We start from the raw sequence: 16,977 nt of genomic DNA, 5'->3' as shown, positions 1-16,977 counted from the left end.
GCGCCCCCATCATTTCGTGTCGAAGCAGTCAACAGAGGGCGGTACATTCACCGGTTTGTTAACTGGTTCCCGCTTCCGGCCGGGCGAAAAAAAGAGCTCTAAATGCAGCGGGTACCATCCTTTCCTTCGAAAATTGTATGGCACGTGAAATTTTCCTGAGCTGAATCGCGGACACACACTGCGACAATTCACGCTCTGTTTTTTCATATGTAGGCCTCTGCGTAAACATACTTTACAAAGTTCCAGTTGCAGAGATTGTGGCATGTTTGAGAGAATGATTATCTTTAAAAAGTAAGGATAATCGTGAGAGAGGTAACCGTCGTTAAAAACTTTACTCTCACTTGACGTTTGGTTAGAACCTAATGTTCTCAGCGTTGTGCGCGTATATGTATGCGTAACGTCGTCAGCTCAGCTCAGTCAACATTCATTCACTGATTCAGGTCCGTCTGTCCAGTACTACCTGCCTTAGTGACGACTTCATCAAGCCAACACTGTACTACTGGTACTGTATTCATTATTACTATACTAAGCCTACTGAGTACTCACTGCCACTGTCTGCTCGAGTCTGCAGCTGGAAAATGGCTAGTGCTGACGGAGACGGGGTTGGTACGGTCGCCGACCTGCTTGAAAAGACCAAAGTGAAGCAATTTAATGAAGTCTCTTTTGCAGACAAAGGACTGAAGCTGAACACTGCAGATGATGGTATGATTACATCAGGGAATTTCACATTTTTCATTCGTCCATTGTATGATCACGCTGTTTTTTTTATGTACGACATCGGACCAAATGCCATCTCATTCCCCTCGCTGGATGATTGAACATGTACAATGTAGCCCAGTCATTCACTGCCAGTGTTATGAATCTCTCTGTTCCAGTAATGCAAATTTTAATCTGGTCTGTAATCACCTTTTTCCTACCATATTAGTGAGGCCAAAGTCTAAATAGGCCTATTAATATTGCCATTTTGTTGCTTTATTATCCTTCTGTTACTTTCAAACAAATCCTACTGTATAATTTTAGGATATTTCATCCTTTTGTGAATCAAATATGAGTTGTGGCTCTGGCATTTGAGGATTACCAACATAAATTATCCTACCTCATCAAAATCTGGGTATCTTTTTTTACTGGTGTCATGCCACCACTTTCATGATTTTATTCAAAAATCATGCTTCATTTTACTTCCACTTTTCACTCAGCCAAAGTCATAGTGAAAGCTATTGAAGAGTGTAAGGACATTCAGTCCTTGAGACTAGAAGGAAACACTGTAGGAAACCAGGCAGCTGAAGCCATAGCCAAGGCACTGGAGAAAAGACCCGAATTTGAGGTATGTTCCATTATTTTCCAACCATGTGAAATGTACCCTATCTCTTGATACTAAATTATACAGTCGCACACAATTTTCTATTCTGTTAATTGTCATTTATATTAGAGATACCCTGAACATCAGGCCAAGAGACTACTGTATGTTCTGAAGCACCCCCCAGACAAAAATCAGGCAAAATTTACTTACCTCTTCAGCCTAAAACTCTGAATCTTCCAAAGGTTTTGATAACATTAATAAGTATGTTTTCAGTCAAACATTTCAAAGTCTCAGTTCAAAGTTTCAACACGTGAAATGTTACTTAATATAGTAGCATACCCTTGACCTGACTTCAACAACATTACTTTTGCTTATAAACTCAGAAAGGAGAAGACCACTCTATTGTTCCATCACTCTAATTGTGCAGATCTGAACTTTCTTTGCTTCTGGTTCTTTTTTTTTAGCGAGCCAAATGGGCCGATATGTTCACAGGCAGACTTCGCTCTGAAATCCCCCCTGCTCTAGTAAGTGTATTGCATAGTCCACCAATACTACTTCTACACAGCGACAGGTTTTAGTTTATTTCTCGAATTCTGCATTTACATCTGTTGGTCAGTGAAACTGATTTCTCATTGGGCATGGAACCTTGCTTTTAATATTGTGACTGTATGTGACTATTTTGGGAATGAACTTGCGAGTTGAATAAAGAAAATTAGCAAGAAGAGAGAGCAGTGATTTAACCTATATGTATGACTTTCAGATTAGTGTCACAGAGCTGTGCCGATTATCATGCCCAGAGTCATGATATAAGTAGATTGCAAAGACAGGTTGTTGCAATTTAGAGTAGGTAAGTTTGGAAATATACTAGATAAACCCGCAAGAAATTTATTTTTTAAAAAGACTTACTGGCAGTCCTTGTTCATGAATACAAGATGCAACAAGTTTGTGCTGCTGCGTACTTATACCCACCTCTGTAGGTTTCAGGTGAATAAGCTCCCAGGTTTACGAATAGGTGCACTGTACATCTAATTTTGCAGAGAAGTCTAGGAGCTGCCATCATGACAGCAGGTGCCCATCTGGTAGAGCTTGACCTCAGCGACAATGCCTTCGGTCCAGACGGCGTCAAGGCTGTCAAGGATCTCATTGAGAGCCAGGCCTGCTACACCCTGAAGGAGATGAGATTTAACAACAACGGGCTGGGAATAGGAGGGAAGGTATGGGACGTCTTGGTTAAATCTTCAAAGTCACCATTGAAAGCTGTCACTGGGTTTCAGAGTTCAATGTCAATCTCAGTGGCAGTGTCTTCTGCCTAAGCATCAGGAGACATGTACATATGCTCTTGATAGATACATCAATGCAGAATTGAATGTCTTGGTTGAAGTACATGTAGTTGTCAAGAATTTTTTGTTCAGGATTTTAAAGTTGAATTTTGATCAAACCAGCAGTTCCTTTTCTTTAGGTGTCAAAAGAAAAGCAAAAGCAGGCATGTATTTCAGGGATGAAAGAGCCTTAACAACTTCTTTACCCTGTTGATGTTGGCGGCGGTACATTCTGCCAACAAAGGTTCAGATTTGCTTAGAATTCCTAATTTGAGTCCAGTAGAGCCGCTTTTAGTATGGCACAAAGATTATTTCCCTTGCTGTCAGGTGAAAAAGACTTGACAGTGAAAATTTCTTTCTAGGAAACCAATAGATGTCAGATTTCAGAAGATTTTAACCAGGTTTTTAGATAGCTTTGCAAATTTCTCAAGAATTAAATGTTAGTAATGTTTGTGGTTTTTATGTATAAAGATTCCAAGACTTACGTGATTGCATGCAGACTTTCATTGCATTTCTTGCAGCTCTTAGCAGAAGCCCTGATCAGCTGTCACAAGAGCAGCTCGGCTGCAGGCAAACCCCTGGCTCTCTCAGTGTTTTGTCGCTGGACGGAACAGACTGGAGAATCCTGGGGCCATTGCCCTAGGCCAAGCCTTCAAGGTGGGATGATTGTTCACAGTTTAAAACTCAGTTCAACATTGATGGAGTTTCTGAAGCCAGCCTACTCACTTTTCCTGTTTGAGCTAGTAGCATCTAATACATTTCTGCACTCACAAAGATGTTTATTTTGACCCAGTATCTCCAAGGCTTTTTGCCAGGAGCTGTCCTGTCTTGTTTTTCGCTGAGGTCTAAAAGGGCATGAAGTCCTGTGCATTGGTCATACTGCCTGTACTCCACTCCCTGCAGTCCCCCATAATGCACTAAACACTCTGGTAGATTTGAAGGAGCTAGATGGATGTGGATTGTTTGTACTGGGTACATTGAAAATTGAAATTTTGAATCCGGTTTTCTTTGCTTCTAAATTTGTAACTAATTAATGCTGTGTCTTTATTTTTAGACCATAGGGACTTTGGAAGAGGTAGCAGTGCCTCAGAATGGTATCAACCACGAAGGAATAACAGCTCTGGCAGACTCCTTCACACACAATAAGAACCTCAGGGTAGGCACTTTATTGCCAGCTTTGTTCAGTTGATGCTGTCTTATATATTCAAGGGGGAACTAAGTAGATTCATTTATTTTTTTCATTCGATTTTGCAATGGAATCAATGATGCAGGTTTTTGAACATGTGATTATCAGAATGTAGTGAAGACACTGCATCAATGGATCTGTCTCACAGACTTACCTGTCACGCATATTTCACCCAACGAATTATTTCATCTTTTCACAGAGTATCAATCTTCAAGACAACACGTTCACAGAGAAAGGTGCATCTTCAATGGCTGAGGTAAATTTGGACTGTGAAATTTGAGTTAGTGTAGCCATCCACATTCTGTGAAAGTCCTTCAACTACATGGCCTATAGGCTTACATGCTGATGATGTCAAACTCTGTTTAAATGTCCATTTTTCCCTATGAGGGGCCTATGGTCTACTAAGCATCAAGGGCAAGCACACATGTAAACAAAGTGTGGTGTCTTTAGTACAGAGGTATATTACCGGATGTGGCCCATGTTGTATCGTACGTTCAAATTATTTATTGCTAAGCGTCTCTGAGCTGATAAAACGGTGACACGGTATTGAGAGTAATGGACATGTTTGGCCACCATTGTTTGAGAGTAATGGACATGTTTGGCCACCATTGTGTCCTCAGTTGGCACATAGAATAGCTCATGGTTGGCAATATCAGCTTTGAAACAGTGCCTCCCTGGGGATTGGGGATTGTTTTGAGCAACAGTGGTCTCATATCAACTGCTCCTGTCAGGACAAGGTTCCTGTAAGGTGTTTACGGCTACTTGACCCCACAGATCCCCACAATGGTGTAATCTCTGTATTTTGAGCAGGCCCTCAAGAAACTGGAGAAATTGGAGTCCATTAACTTCGGGGACTGCCTGGTGAGGTCGGACGGTGCCATTGCCCTTGCAGAAACCTTCCATCACAGTCTGCCTAACTTGAAGGTGAGCTGTCCCCCCCCTGCAACATGCAGATCAAAGGATTATGATTGAATTTAAAGTCAGATTTCTGCTGTAAAAGATGCTCATGTTATGACACTGCATAACAAAAATGTTGATTTTGACAACTGGAAAATCTAAGAACCGTATCTGTGTGTGTTAAGTTGTCCCAGTCAAACAACATAGAAACCAAAAACATTTTTATGGGAATGTTAAATAGACAGTATCGATGCTCTTAAGAGAGTACTAGTTCCTTCTCAGGTGAAAGAGCGCCCTCGTCAGTTTGCGCACAAAGCACATGACTTACGCTTCCCTTCCCTTGTACAGGAGCTGAACCTGAGCTATGGGGAGATAGACAGGGAAGCCGGCATAAAGCTTGCTGAGAGTATGGAGCGCAAAGAGGCACTCACAGTATTGGAACTGAATGGTGAGATGGCAATTGCTTCAGTAATTGAGGAAATGGTGGATTTGCTTGATGTCTGTTGAGCCGTGACTATTGCCTTGAGAAGAGTATAAATGGAGTGGACAGTTTGACCCCACTGTTGCATAATGTTAAGGTCAAGCAACTTTGTGTGGTGGGCTCTTGGCCAGCGGGAATAACTTGTTGTATAGCGTCATAGCTGTAGCATCCATGTGGCTGAAAATGTAACAGGTCTCATAAAACGAGCTTTGAAGGTTTTTTTTTCAGTAATTTTTGTTGTAGTGTATCGGAAAAAGTGAACTCCGGTCAACTTTCAATCTGATGAAAATGAACGCTTTGTTGGAATAAAAGATGGAGAGTTTCTACTGATTCCCACTGCGCCAAATTCTTTTCATAGCCTCTGGCAGCTTCCCACTCATTTTCTATGGTTGGGTCATAATTGAAAACTGTGTACTGACATTCATTTCCAATCTTATTGTCTTGTTCCTTGGTTTTATAGCGTCACTCTTTTTTCCACTTGAACAAGCACAATTAGAGTTTTTTACACCCTAGGGTCCAGAACAGCTTTCAGCGTAAATATAAAATCTAATGACCTCAATACAGAGTCCCATGTAAGCATTGTAACCTTTGAATATTACAAACTTGACAGTGTTAGTACTTCTGAACCACCCTCCACCTGCTTTTCGGAATGTCATAAGCACATTGCAGTGTTGTTGTGTGTTAGACCTACTGCCACCATTCAAGGGATTTATTGTGTTGTTTTGTTGATAGGAAACATTTTCGGCGAGGAGGGTGTGGAGTTGATTCGCGGTGTTCTGGAAGCAAGGGGTCAGTTGGATGCCCTCGGCTCCTTAAGGTAATTCAGCAGCAGTGTGTACATTGTATGCGTGTTAATTTAAAACTCAAATCACATTTTTAATTAATTACGCTGCATATTGCTGTGGCCATCAGTGCCGGTTTCAGAAGAAGAATTTGGAAAAGGGCCCTGAGTGAGTTGTCACACATATGTGACCTGCCATGGCATAATGAGGAAAGATCCCCATTTATGACTTTTTGAGATATACATATGAGAATAAAGAGAAATGAATGGGCTTTCCAGTGATACCACATTTGTACTCGTAGGCAACTCTGCTCCAAAATACGATGCAAAAAAGACGATGGGAAACATCGCTGTGGTCAAAACTACTTTAGGAGAAAAACAGCTTTGAGAAAAAAGCATGCAACAGTGCTGCAAACGTTAGCCACGAGCATGTTGTGTGAGCTCCATAATCGTTCTCAATCTACATGACCACAGCATAATTATATGCTTATGTCAGCATGAAATGGATGAGTGTTCAACTTTTCTTTATTGAAACTGCATTTGCTGTTCATCTTTTATGGAGCGCTGTTCTTATTTTCTCAAATTCTAGTAACAATCAAAAACTTTGAAGCAACCATATACTGTGAAGATAACAAATGAGGAAATCTTGGCCCTGTGACCACATAATAAAGGATCGTTTTAAATTAAGGATAGATGGCATCACAAGACACATTTTGTATGAATTCCATAGTGATGATGAAGGCGATGACAGTGATTATGAAGATGTGGATGAAGATGAAGACACTGAAGAGGCAGAGGAAGGTGAGGAGGAGGAGGAAGGCGAGGTGAGCACCGACCCAGAGCTACAGGTCAAAGGGGTGAAGGCTGTCATCTCACCACGAAAAGAGGAGACCAGCACAGATGACAAGGAAAATGTGGTGAGTCATTACTTTTTTCTGGAAAAAAAGAATTAGCTTGTGAAAGTAAATGGTAGGCTGGTAGTTGCTGGAATCAAAATTGCTTGTACTCTCATCCTTCAATACCTCTCTAGTTATATTAGGTATTGGGAATTGTGCAGAGGATGGGTGGAGAATCAAAAGGGAAATCCATCTCCATGGCATGGCATGGGACTTGCTACCTTTTTGAAAATTTTAGGACAGAAATGATGTCACTTGGTTTGTGCATGGTGGCAGATTTTGAAGGAATGAGAAATGTTTTCAAGCGAAAGAAACAAGAGGGTTGGATACAGTTCCTCACTCTAAGGTATAAGCATAGAAATAACTGCTCCAAAGAAATAATAAGTTAGATTATCTTTAAAAACTACCCAAAAGCCCCAAACTCTCAAGGATAAGCAAATGTCGCTTGGAATCACACTGGATTTGGCATGGCTTGGGTTGAGCAATCTGTGAGGTCCTCTTTGAGACATTGAAAAAAAACTTGCATAAATTCTTGCAAAACCAACTTTTTTCCTTGATTTTTGTTCCTTCCAATTTGTTCAGAATGCTGGTGGCACAGAGGATCTCACAGAATCATTAGGAAAGCTTGCACTATGAGCCCAGCAGACGCCAAACTGGAAATTAACCCCAGCAAAAGAAAGACGAATGTGATATTTTGCATCTGGACAGCAATACATTGTAAAAATTATTTCCTTAAAATTCGCCAAATTTCGTACATTTCTTCATCAAGGTGTGTAAACATTCATGAGGTCTTTTTAAGTCAAAAATCAGGCATTCTACATTTCGAAAAATTTTGCAATCTGCAGACTTAAAACTGCTAAAACGTTGCCACCAAAACGTGGCCCAAAGAAATATGTCAGGGGCATTGATATTATTTTCAAATGTACATGTATTTTATCATACTATCATACTTCCGCCTTAGAGAAGACTTTGGAAAATGCATGCTTAGTTTCTTAATGAAATATGTGAACTGTAAATCTTGGGGGAAAACTGTTAAGCAGAAGAGTTCTTGTGAATTGTTTTTGTACATATTGTATTTTGAACTGTGTGCCTTGATAAATTATTTAGGTAATATTTCATCTCAGATAGCTGCTTGCTTTTATTTTATTTCTGTAAGAAAACCGTGCGTGTATATTCAAATTCTGCACATGTGCTTTTTTGTATTTTTGAAGCTTTAAAACATGATTGCATGTGAATGTTTATTTGAAAAAAATTTTTTTTATTTCATTTTAAAACATTTAAAAATGTTACTTGTACAGTTTTTAGCACTTTTTAAGGAGACTAGGAGAGGTAAATTTTGTGGTGTTTATATGGAATTTTTGATGGGAAGGAAATACTTGTGCATTGAGTGCCTATCTGCCCATCGCTTCAAAGACAGCAGAGTTGAAAGCTACAATGTATATACAAAATGTCCCTTGTGTGAAGACATACCACCCTCATAAGTTTAAGTACACAGAAAGCACAGATGAAAATGTTACATTATTGTGTCTGTGTCTGTTTTTTGTTTCAGTGTGTTGCGTGATTTGGGGGGGGTTGTTTTTTGTTACATTATTGTGTCTGTGTCTGTTTTTTGTTTCAGTGCGTTGCGTGATTTGGGGGGGGTTGTTTTTTGTTTTAAAGTTAAATAAACGTGTAAAAATGACTCTATCATATCTTTGTCCCACATTTATTTCCAATTGTGTTGTTGAAAGTGAGGTTTGTCAGAGAAATGCAATGGGGGATAGCTGTGAAATTGAAGGCAACAGAGACTTGACAAAGTACATGTATCAGTAATTGAGGCACCATAGTCAAAGAACATGATACAAAATTGCTGGTACCTAGAGGCATTTTATTGTGTGCCTGTGGCAATACAAATCTTTGTAAAACAATTGTATCAAAATAAGGAAATTTATTTTACAAAAACTCTAATTATTCATAAAAGCACATGCTTCGGCATTAATTTAATATTCCTCATGTTTCCTTCATTTCTTGGGTTACTTACCAGACATGCCTTTGTGGGTGGGCTTATTTCATGCTTTGTAGCCCTGTGACGTGGAGTTAGCTATCCTGATATGAAATGATGTCAGAACCAGCAAACGTATGTGCAAAATGCACACATCTGCAACAGTACAGCAGCACCATACAGTGTAAAGGAGGTCTACCAATCCAAACAAATGAAAAAACTGCCAAAAAATAATATTTGTGAGTGGCATTTCATAGAAATCTGAACAAATGTAATGTCTAATCACTTGAAAAATGGAAGACATGGGAAAAACTCTTTTCAAAAATATCTATGACATCTGTAAAAGTTGGAAACTTGGCTTCCTTAAAAACTATGGGGTGGAACTTGTAACTAATGGGTAAGAGTGTCCAGTGATAACCCAGTCACAGAGTTGAATGATGAAAGCCAGATGATTGGTTGCTTGCCAGGTACTAGCCACTGCAGCAGAGTTCCTCTCATTCCCAAGTGCAGACAAGCTAATGGGGATCGGTAAAGACAGGGGGCGCCTCATCTTGAAGGAGCTTGGGGTAAGTTTGGGGTTTTCTTGTCTAATTTCCATCTGAAATCCCAGTATCTTTAGTGTCAATATCAATTTTATTAGACCTTATTTGCAAGGAAGCCATTTTGATCATGGTCTCTGAAATATATCTTGTTCAATGTAATCTGCCAAAAGGGGTGGTGCCAGACTATGTTGGGTTTCACGTTTTTTAAATGTTGCTTAAAAAATTTGATATATAATCACAAATTTAAAGTTTTGAACTTTGTAACTGCTTTCACTTTTATGGTTCATCGAAAGTCCAGATGTAATGTTTTACTTATGTTTGGGCTTGCTTTTTCTTTCAGAGTAATACTGGCGATTATGAGAGGGTCATCCAGGTTTTTGTCCAAGTGGCCTCTGTAATTGATAGCAAAAGGGAGTCTGTGATACAAGCTGTACACGAGGCATCAGGTATGGCATTTCTTCCTCATGTAAAGCTTCTACTCTTTAAGAAACTGCACTTTATGGAAGAAAGAATAAAGAATGATACATCAGTATGTCCATATTTGCAAAGGAAGGAAAACTCATATTGCAAGAATGAAAAGTAGGGAATTAACTGGAACGAATCCCACAAAGAGAGTGATCAGGCCATTTTCCAATCACTTTATTTTAGTTTGTGTTACAGAAGAGTGTATAGCGCACAGAAGCAAACAAAAGGCTGGTCAATAAAAACTCATCACGCTTCATCTCGAATGATGTTCCGAGTAATTTATTGTGGTAATTCACTTTGATAACTGTTAACAGATAAAAGCAATTAAAGTATCATTTAGACAGCTAATAATTTCTTATGCTCTTCTGTTGAATGACAATTATCACAGGATTAACCAAGAATTCGTAAGAATGTATCCATTATGTAAGCTTGTCATTCAAACAGGTGAGACTAAGAATAAATTAACATGCACTCTTCAAAGACAGAAACTTCACGCGAATAATAAACTTCATCTGTGGAAAGGCAAAGTATCTTAAAGTTCTAATATCAGTGATATGGTAAACTCATAAACTATTCTAAAAAATACTTGTGTGTCATACGGCTTACTCCTTTGACCAGCATAGAATCCTTTCCTAGCCCTTAAACATCCCTGTCTAACGCACCTGTGTCTAAACAAACAAGTAGCAGAATATAACTCAAAAGCTCACTTGCCTGAAACTAATACATAACCAGATAAAGCACAAATTTTAACAGTATTTGTCAATCAATTTGTGTAACCAATTAAACTCTTTACATACTATTAAAAAGATACGACAACCTAAAAATGATCTGACAATACAAATGATATCTTTAGTATATGGGATAAATTAACGATTGTATTTTCTTACCCAAATGATGTCAAACGGCCATATCACATCTAGAGACTTCAAAAGTCAATCTTGAAGTGAATTCAAACGGAATATCAAAGTAAGATTGTGATACGTGTGCAAACGTGCCATGTCTTAGAACGCGCTGTAAAAAGTAAAATTAACTGAGCATGCTTCATTATTCAAGCAACATGTGCGCATCCTAGACAGACCCTTACAGCGCGAGTTTTTTATCTTGATATATCACTGTTTAACAACCTGACGGAATAAGGCATGTGGCTGAAAAAGGTTTAGTTCCTGTTGATTTGTATTGCACCAGAGTCTTTTAACAGTCCTGATTCCTCTGATTTAAGAATGATTTTACATATGCCCAGTAAGGGGTAGAGTTAAACCAACAGTGACTCTTCCAACTCGGGACTCTTTTCATTGGTTCGGCGTGCAAAGTTTTTTCTTGTCTAAAACATCCTGCTGGGGGCCCTTATCTGGATTGTTTCAAACCAATCTGGAGGGAGAGCATAATGTACAGATGACTCATTATTGTACTTTGATTTTTTTTCTCTCTTTTTTTGCAGTTAATTTGGTTAATAATTGGGATTAAGCAAACCAGTCATGAAAGTATGTCAAGATATTCATCGCTGTAACTCTGAATGTAATTTTAGTAATTTTTTGCACCTTTATCTGCCTCCATAATTGCTTGAATCACAAGGTTAAGGACTGCATGGCCTGACCACAAGATTGAGTGGATATTTGTGTCCATCTAAGGCAAACAATCACCTTTGGAGAGCTCACAAAATGCTTCCGATAAAAGTATCAATTATTGTGCGCCAAAGAAACCAAGTATGCCATGCTGAGATGATAGGGATGATGATGACATAACCTTGGATTTTCTCTTTATTTTTTCTGCTGTTGGTGTACACAGATGTCATCCTTGAAAAGCTGTTTACCATCGATAAGTGCAATCCTGAGGCAATCGCAAACAGCATTCTGGTTCATCTGGGACTTATCAAGGTAACATTCATTGATATACCCCCTTATGAGCACTGTGAACAAGCACCCACTAAACAGTGAAAGTATGCTACATTATTGTCCTTGTAGGAAAGTCCCTGCCAGGCCATTAATCCAGATGTCTGACAATATTAGTATAAAGGTCTCAATTTAAGCTGGTGTCATACTTCCTTCCCCTTTACTTTTGAGAGTATAACTAGGCTTAGGAGGTTGCCCGGATCCCTCTTCCTCTTAATTCATCTGGGATTTTTTTTGGTTTGAATAAGCCATTAATGGACCTTACTTTCAGCAAGATCAGGATTTATCCAATTTGGGATGAATCCTTGGTAGTAAACAAGACCAGGGGCTACCTTCAGGGGCATTGAACAAGTTGAGGGTCTGTCCAGCTCTGAACCATGCTAAAGTCTTCCATTCTCTGAACAAGCCCAATATCTACCAAGCTCTGAAACCGGTCCATGGTTAGGAAACATTCCTTGACCTACATGTACACACCTGTAAATGAGTCCCAGGTGTTAAGGACTCTGGAACAAGTGTCCATGGTCTACCACTGAATGAGTCTTGATGTTAACCCTCCTGAATCCAGTGAGGTTAATGGTAATTCCATGCAGATATCTTGGGTTTGAAATTATAATTTTTCACAAAAAGTAATCATGTTGGGAAAATAGGCACTGTGGTGAAAGCAGTGATGTTGGAAAACAATGGACATTACATAAAGCATGGCCCTATCTGTACAAGATATTCGTGTGGGATTGCTTTTTGGTGAAAACTTCAGTGAGCTTTGTATTCCACATGATACCAAAAACAGGAAGGTTGCAAAGTTGTCAGTCTGTTACCATAGTAACACGTAGCTTTACTTGATCCTTGTAAAGTCCAAATTTCAAAGGTAATCTCTATGATAGAGGGACACTCCCAACCAAGAGACATCACCGGAGGCTAAGTCTTAACTTAATTGCCACCATATGATGGAAGAGAATGCAATGGGAAAATCCCATCCAATATGCCAGTTTGTTACCCACATAATTGCTCTGAAAAGAATAATTCTTGAATTAGTGTGGAGCACAGTTCATGTGCGATTTCTCGGGAAAAAAATGTCATCATCTACTGCATCGAATCCCTGTAATTTCTGCAATTATTTCCCACTTTTTTACAGAGTGAAGACAAGATCAAGCCTGTACAAAACCCCAGCGGGTTGCTGTTGGCCATGGCGCATGTTGTGAAACAGGACTATTTCCCTAGACACCTGTCGCAGCTCTTCATCACTTTTTTGTCGAGGTAAGTTACTTTCTTGACTTAACGTTGAACACCTCAAATGCAGGAAAGAGACTGTAAAGCCTGAGTACAACTGCCTGATGCATGGATTGTAGTGATCAACCTCTTTATGTGTGAGGTCTTGGTGTTAATAGGCTAATCCAAGAACTTTTTGTTGGTTCACTACGAAGTACCGGTTTTTATTGACTTCAGGAAGTTTCCTAGAGAAACTGCTAAGTAGGATCCTACTGCCACAGTGTGAGAGGGATTTAGCAATCTAAACATTATCAAAGCAGTGAGGTGGCTGTCCTTCATATGGCTCATTGAAACATCCCACTGTCTGTCTTGAAGGTTTTACCCATCCTCTTGAAACAGGGTGTCTACAGTTGGCCCACTGGGTGTCCAAAGACACCCAGACGCCACTCTAGCTAAAATACTGCTCACCATCCCTCCCAGGGACACCAAGAAGTGTGTCCTCAGATCTTACACAACTCATCACTCAACCAGAACAGACTGCTTGAAATTTTATCCATGTTCGTTATTTTGTGCAGGCCTCACCAAGGTCTGGATGTGTGCTTTCAGCCTAAGCATCAGTTTCTTCAGGCTCTCTATTCAATCTGATTACTACTAGTACCAGACGGAGCACTTGTTGGTAAAAACAACGCCACTTGACATTCTTGTAAGACAAACTTTCTCATAGCTTTGATTATAGAGTCACACCAAACACCCCTATGCGCTGAATGGTTGAGCTGGGCCTTGTGGCTGTTGGGCTGAAAGTGAATCTGGTTTGATTCTTGATTACTGTGAAGTTAGTTTGTTAGTCTGCACTCGATGCTCTGGATTTTCTTTAGGTTGAGTCCCTACAATTGAAAATTGGTACCCCAAGCGTGAGTACTGATTACTCCAGGACCAATTGTGCAAAGAAATTGACCGAAATTAAAAGAAATTTAAAGATTAAACTTCAACAGTTTAGCTAAAGATATCTATCTTATTGATGGTCACACAAGGGAGGTGTTGATCCAGTGTGTGAGCTAATTTAAACCCACATCTTTCAAAGAGATGCTGGACTAATGTTGTTTGCGTCTATTGCATGAATGGGCAGTTCGCTCATCGTATGAATCCAAGAAACCTAGCCAAACTTTCATAACATCTAAACACTCTCTGAAATGGAGTGCTTAATATTTCCTCTTTGTGTGCAGTTCACCTTCATTTACATCTGTGTTGTACATGTGTATTTTTAGAGTGGCACTTCCTGTGAAGACTGTTCAAGTGAACTTAGAGAGAAAAAGCATTACCTCGCATTCAGGTTGACACTTGATCTCTGATTTCAACTTCAGTCAGGATCTTTGACATATTTGCACACATTCCTTGCTAAGGTGAGGCCTGATTCTAGAGCTTCATCTTTCCATAGGCTATTTGTTTGCTACAGCTGAAATTTTCGTTTTCAACCAAGATCAAATTTTGAGATATAGTCAGCTCTGTGTTTATACCAAAATGTTACGGCATTTAATCTCACAACAGCCTAGAGGGACTGGAAAGTTTAAATTTACTGCCTAAATTTGACCTCTCCAAAGCAAACTTGAACACTCTGCTCATTCCATGGCCATTATGACTCTGGATTGATGTTTGTCTCGAAAATGCCAGAAAAATTCTGTGAAGCAAAATTCAGTGGGCTATTTTTTCCCGAGATATGATCAAAAAGTGCATCGTGAAGATCCCATAATCTCAAAACTTGAATTTAAATCACTCCATGTAATTTTACACCCTCTTCAGTACATGCTGTTTGAACTTTATACCACTTGACCTCATAGCTCTTGCATGTCACTGAATTAACAAGCACAAACTGATTCAATTTTAGAAAAACCTGTGTAACAATTAAGCAAACCTCAATTCCTCCCAAATATCAAATTTCCACACTGAAAGGAAAACATATTTCATTCAATTTGGAATAGGCAAGATGGGCAGACTAAGATCAAGTGTAATGGGTGATGCCAGCTCAGAATAGACTTGCCTTGTTTAGCATCATGTTGTAAAACAGCTATTGATAAAGAAATACAGCCTACAGATGTGGATGGTCACTGAAAATATTGTTGAAAATTCGCATTTAACACTACCTTGAGTAATCTAGAGAGATTTTGAGAGAGAGTTCTAGAATGCCACCATTTTAAATTTTGTTTGTAAGACACGAATTATTTTTCTTGCGCTATGCATTCAGAATTTGAAAGAAAACAACATCCATTCATTTAAGTTTTATTTCATTACTGGCTCTGTTTTTATGTTGAAATTTTTGTGGGAATTTTACAGCCAATTTTTTTATGTTTCTTTAGCAAAAAATGGTAGAAAACAGCTCACTGATGCCATTTTCAAATTAATGTGTGAGATGTAATCCTCTGATATGGAAGGAACATTCTTTCGTCTGAAGCATTATTTAATGAGTGCATAATTTCTTTGTAAATAAATTAGCATATTAGATTTCATTGAGCAGTGTTGTCTTTGTACATACTTTGGCTTCTCTCAACCCAGATAAAGTTTCGGGAAAAAACAACCTATTAACAATGTGTGTCTCATGCTGGCACAATGTAGGATCTTTTAATAAGGGAATTCAGACTTGGGCTATGTTTGTACTGTGTGCAATTATGCAGTACAAAAAAATGATGAAAAAAAACAGATTTAGACCAAATCTGCATAAATTCACAGTTCACCTTTTTTAAAAGTTCCCAGTTTGTTTATTTAAAGCAGTCATTTGCTAAAACTTTGCACATACATTTGAAACTATGGGTAACTATGAAACTGATAACAAAAGAAATAAAATTGTTAATTTTTTGTACAACCAGATACTTTGGTTCTTTTCTTATTTTTCTGATAAGTACATATTGCTTTTAAGAAACATCACATAGTTTTATTCAAATTTTAGCCAAAAATACCCAAAAACTCAAGAGTTTGGGCGAAAGGAATTTACTAACAATATTACTGGCCTTTTTGTGATTCAAGTTTTTGTGCATAATTAGCCGATTTAAATCACCTTGATTTAAATCACAACCAAAGTCACAATTTAAAGCAATCTTTGAAAGTTATTTCATTTACATCAACATTTTAAATAAATTGAACAAGGCAAAAATGTGCCATAGTTTTTCTACTGATTTCATAACTGTTCCAATTGTTGTCAGCTCTTCATTACACACTGAAGGTTAAACATTGTGGATGCACCTTTGTAACAAGGAATCTATTAGTAGGTTTGTAGATATTTAGTTTGTTCAATCTAAGTCACTTGTTTTGATTGATATCAGCTTTTTGGATTCCATGCAGGAGTTAAATGACCAGTGCATAGTTACTTAATAAAATATAGAAAATGTAAATAATCATAAAAATAATAAAAGTGGTATTAGATATGATATAAAATACACCCAATAGACCTGTCAACGGGTAAAAAATGTACCCTGAGAGGAGCCGTTTATGCACAAATCAGACCAGTTTCAGCTCTCAGCTCACATTATATTATGAATAAGACAGCTTTTTACACACATCAGAGCCTTGTAAATATCAGCTACACGTATTTGTATTTAGCTATGTACATGTACAGCATGTTTGATGGCATTTCCTTCACTCACTGGTCTGTCCATTTTGTACCTCCCAATTAACAAATCCTGTGAAGTCTACTTTGACCCAAACTTTGATCATGATTTAAGGTTTGATATTATACCCTTGGCATCTGTATGTCTGCTGCACGGGTACAAAAACAATGTATGTACTCTAGGACATGCATTTCATGTGGGCTAGACAGTGAATGTAAAGGAAAAAGTTCAAGGTGGTTCTTACTTGCCTTTATCATTTTATGTGACTTTAAACAAATTACTTTGATTTTAATCTTTTAAAGTTAAAGGTACAGTCCACCATTTGTCATGTGTCCGTTATGTTCCTTTGAGGCACCACAAATTATTCAAAATCTAAAGAACGATGCCAAAAGAACAAACTGATTCTAAGAGAAACAATATTCTAGAATTACAATTTCA

The 16,977-nt window shown here is 38.5% G+C and overlaps 1 protein-coding gene across 1 annotated transcript; it reads left to right on the top strand.

Moving 5' to 3' along the window:
* Nucleotides 1-125: 125 nt before the first annotated feature.
* rangap1 (Ran GTPase activating protein 1) lies at nt 126-15,797 on the top strand. The gene is given in 17 exon segments (XM_022230471.2): nt 126-702; nt 1,197-1,324; nt 1,765-1,824; nt 2,338-2,514; nt 3,141-3,212; nt 3,214-3,276; nt 3,674-3,775; nt 4,005-4,061; nt 4,616-4,729; nt 5,051-5,150; nt 5,916-6,000; nt 6,695-6,881; nt 9,309-9,407; nt 9,724-9,829; nt 11,634-11,722; nt 12,870-12,991; nt 13,519-15,797. Coding segments are annotated over 17 exon segments (1,755 nt in total). The 5' UTR covers nt 126-578; the 3' UTR covers nt 13,589-15,797.
* The last annotated feature ends 1,180 nt before the right edge of the window (nt 15,798-16,977 follow it).

This window comes from Acanthaster planci, linkage group LG02 (assembly GCF_054643075.1).
Source record: "Acanthaster planci isolate LZ-2023a linkage group LG02, COTS_SCS, whole genome shotgun sequence".
Classification (NCBI taxonomy): Eukaryota; Metazoa; Echinodermata; class Asteroidea; order Valvatida; family Acanthasteridae; genus Acanthaster; species Acanthaster planci.
Note: the sequence above shows the minus strand (reverse complement) of the source record. Positions and strands in the feature narration are given on the sequence as shown.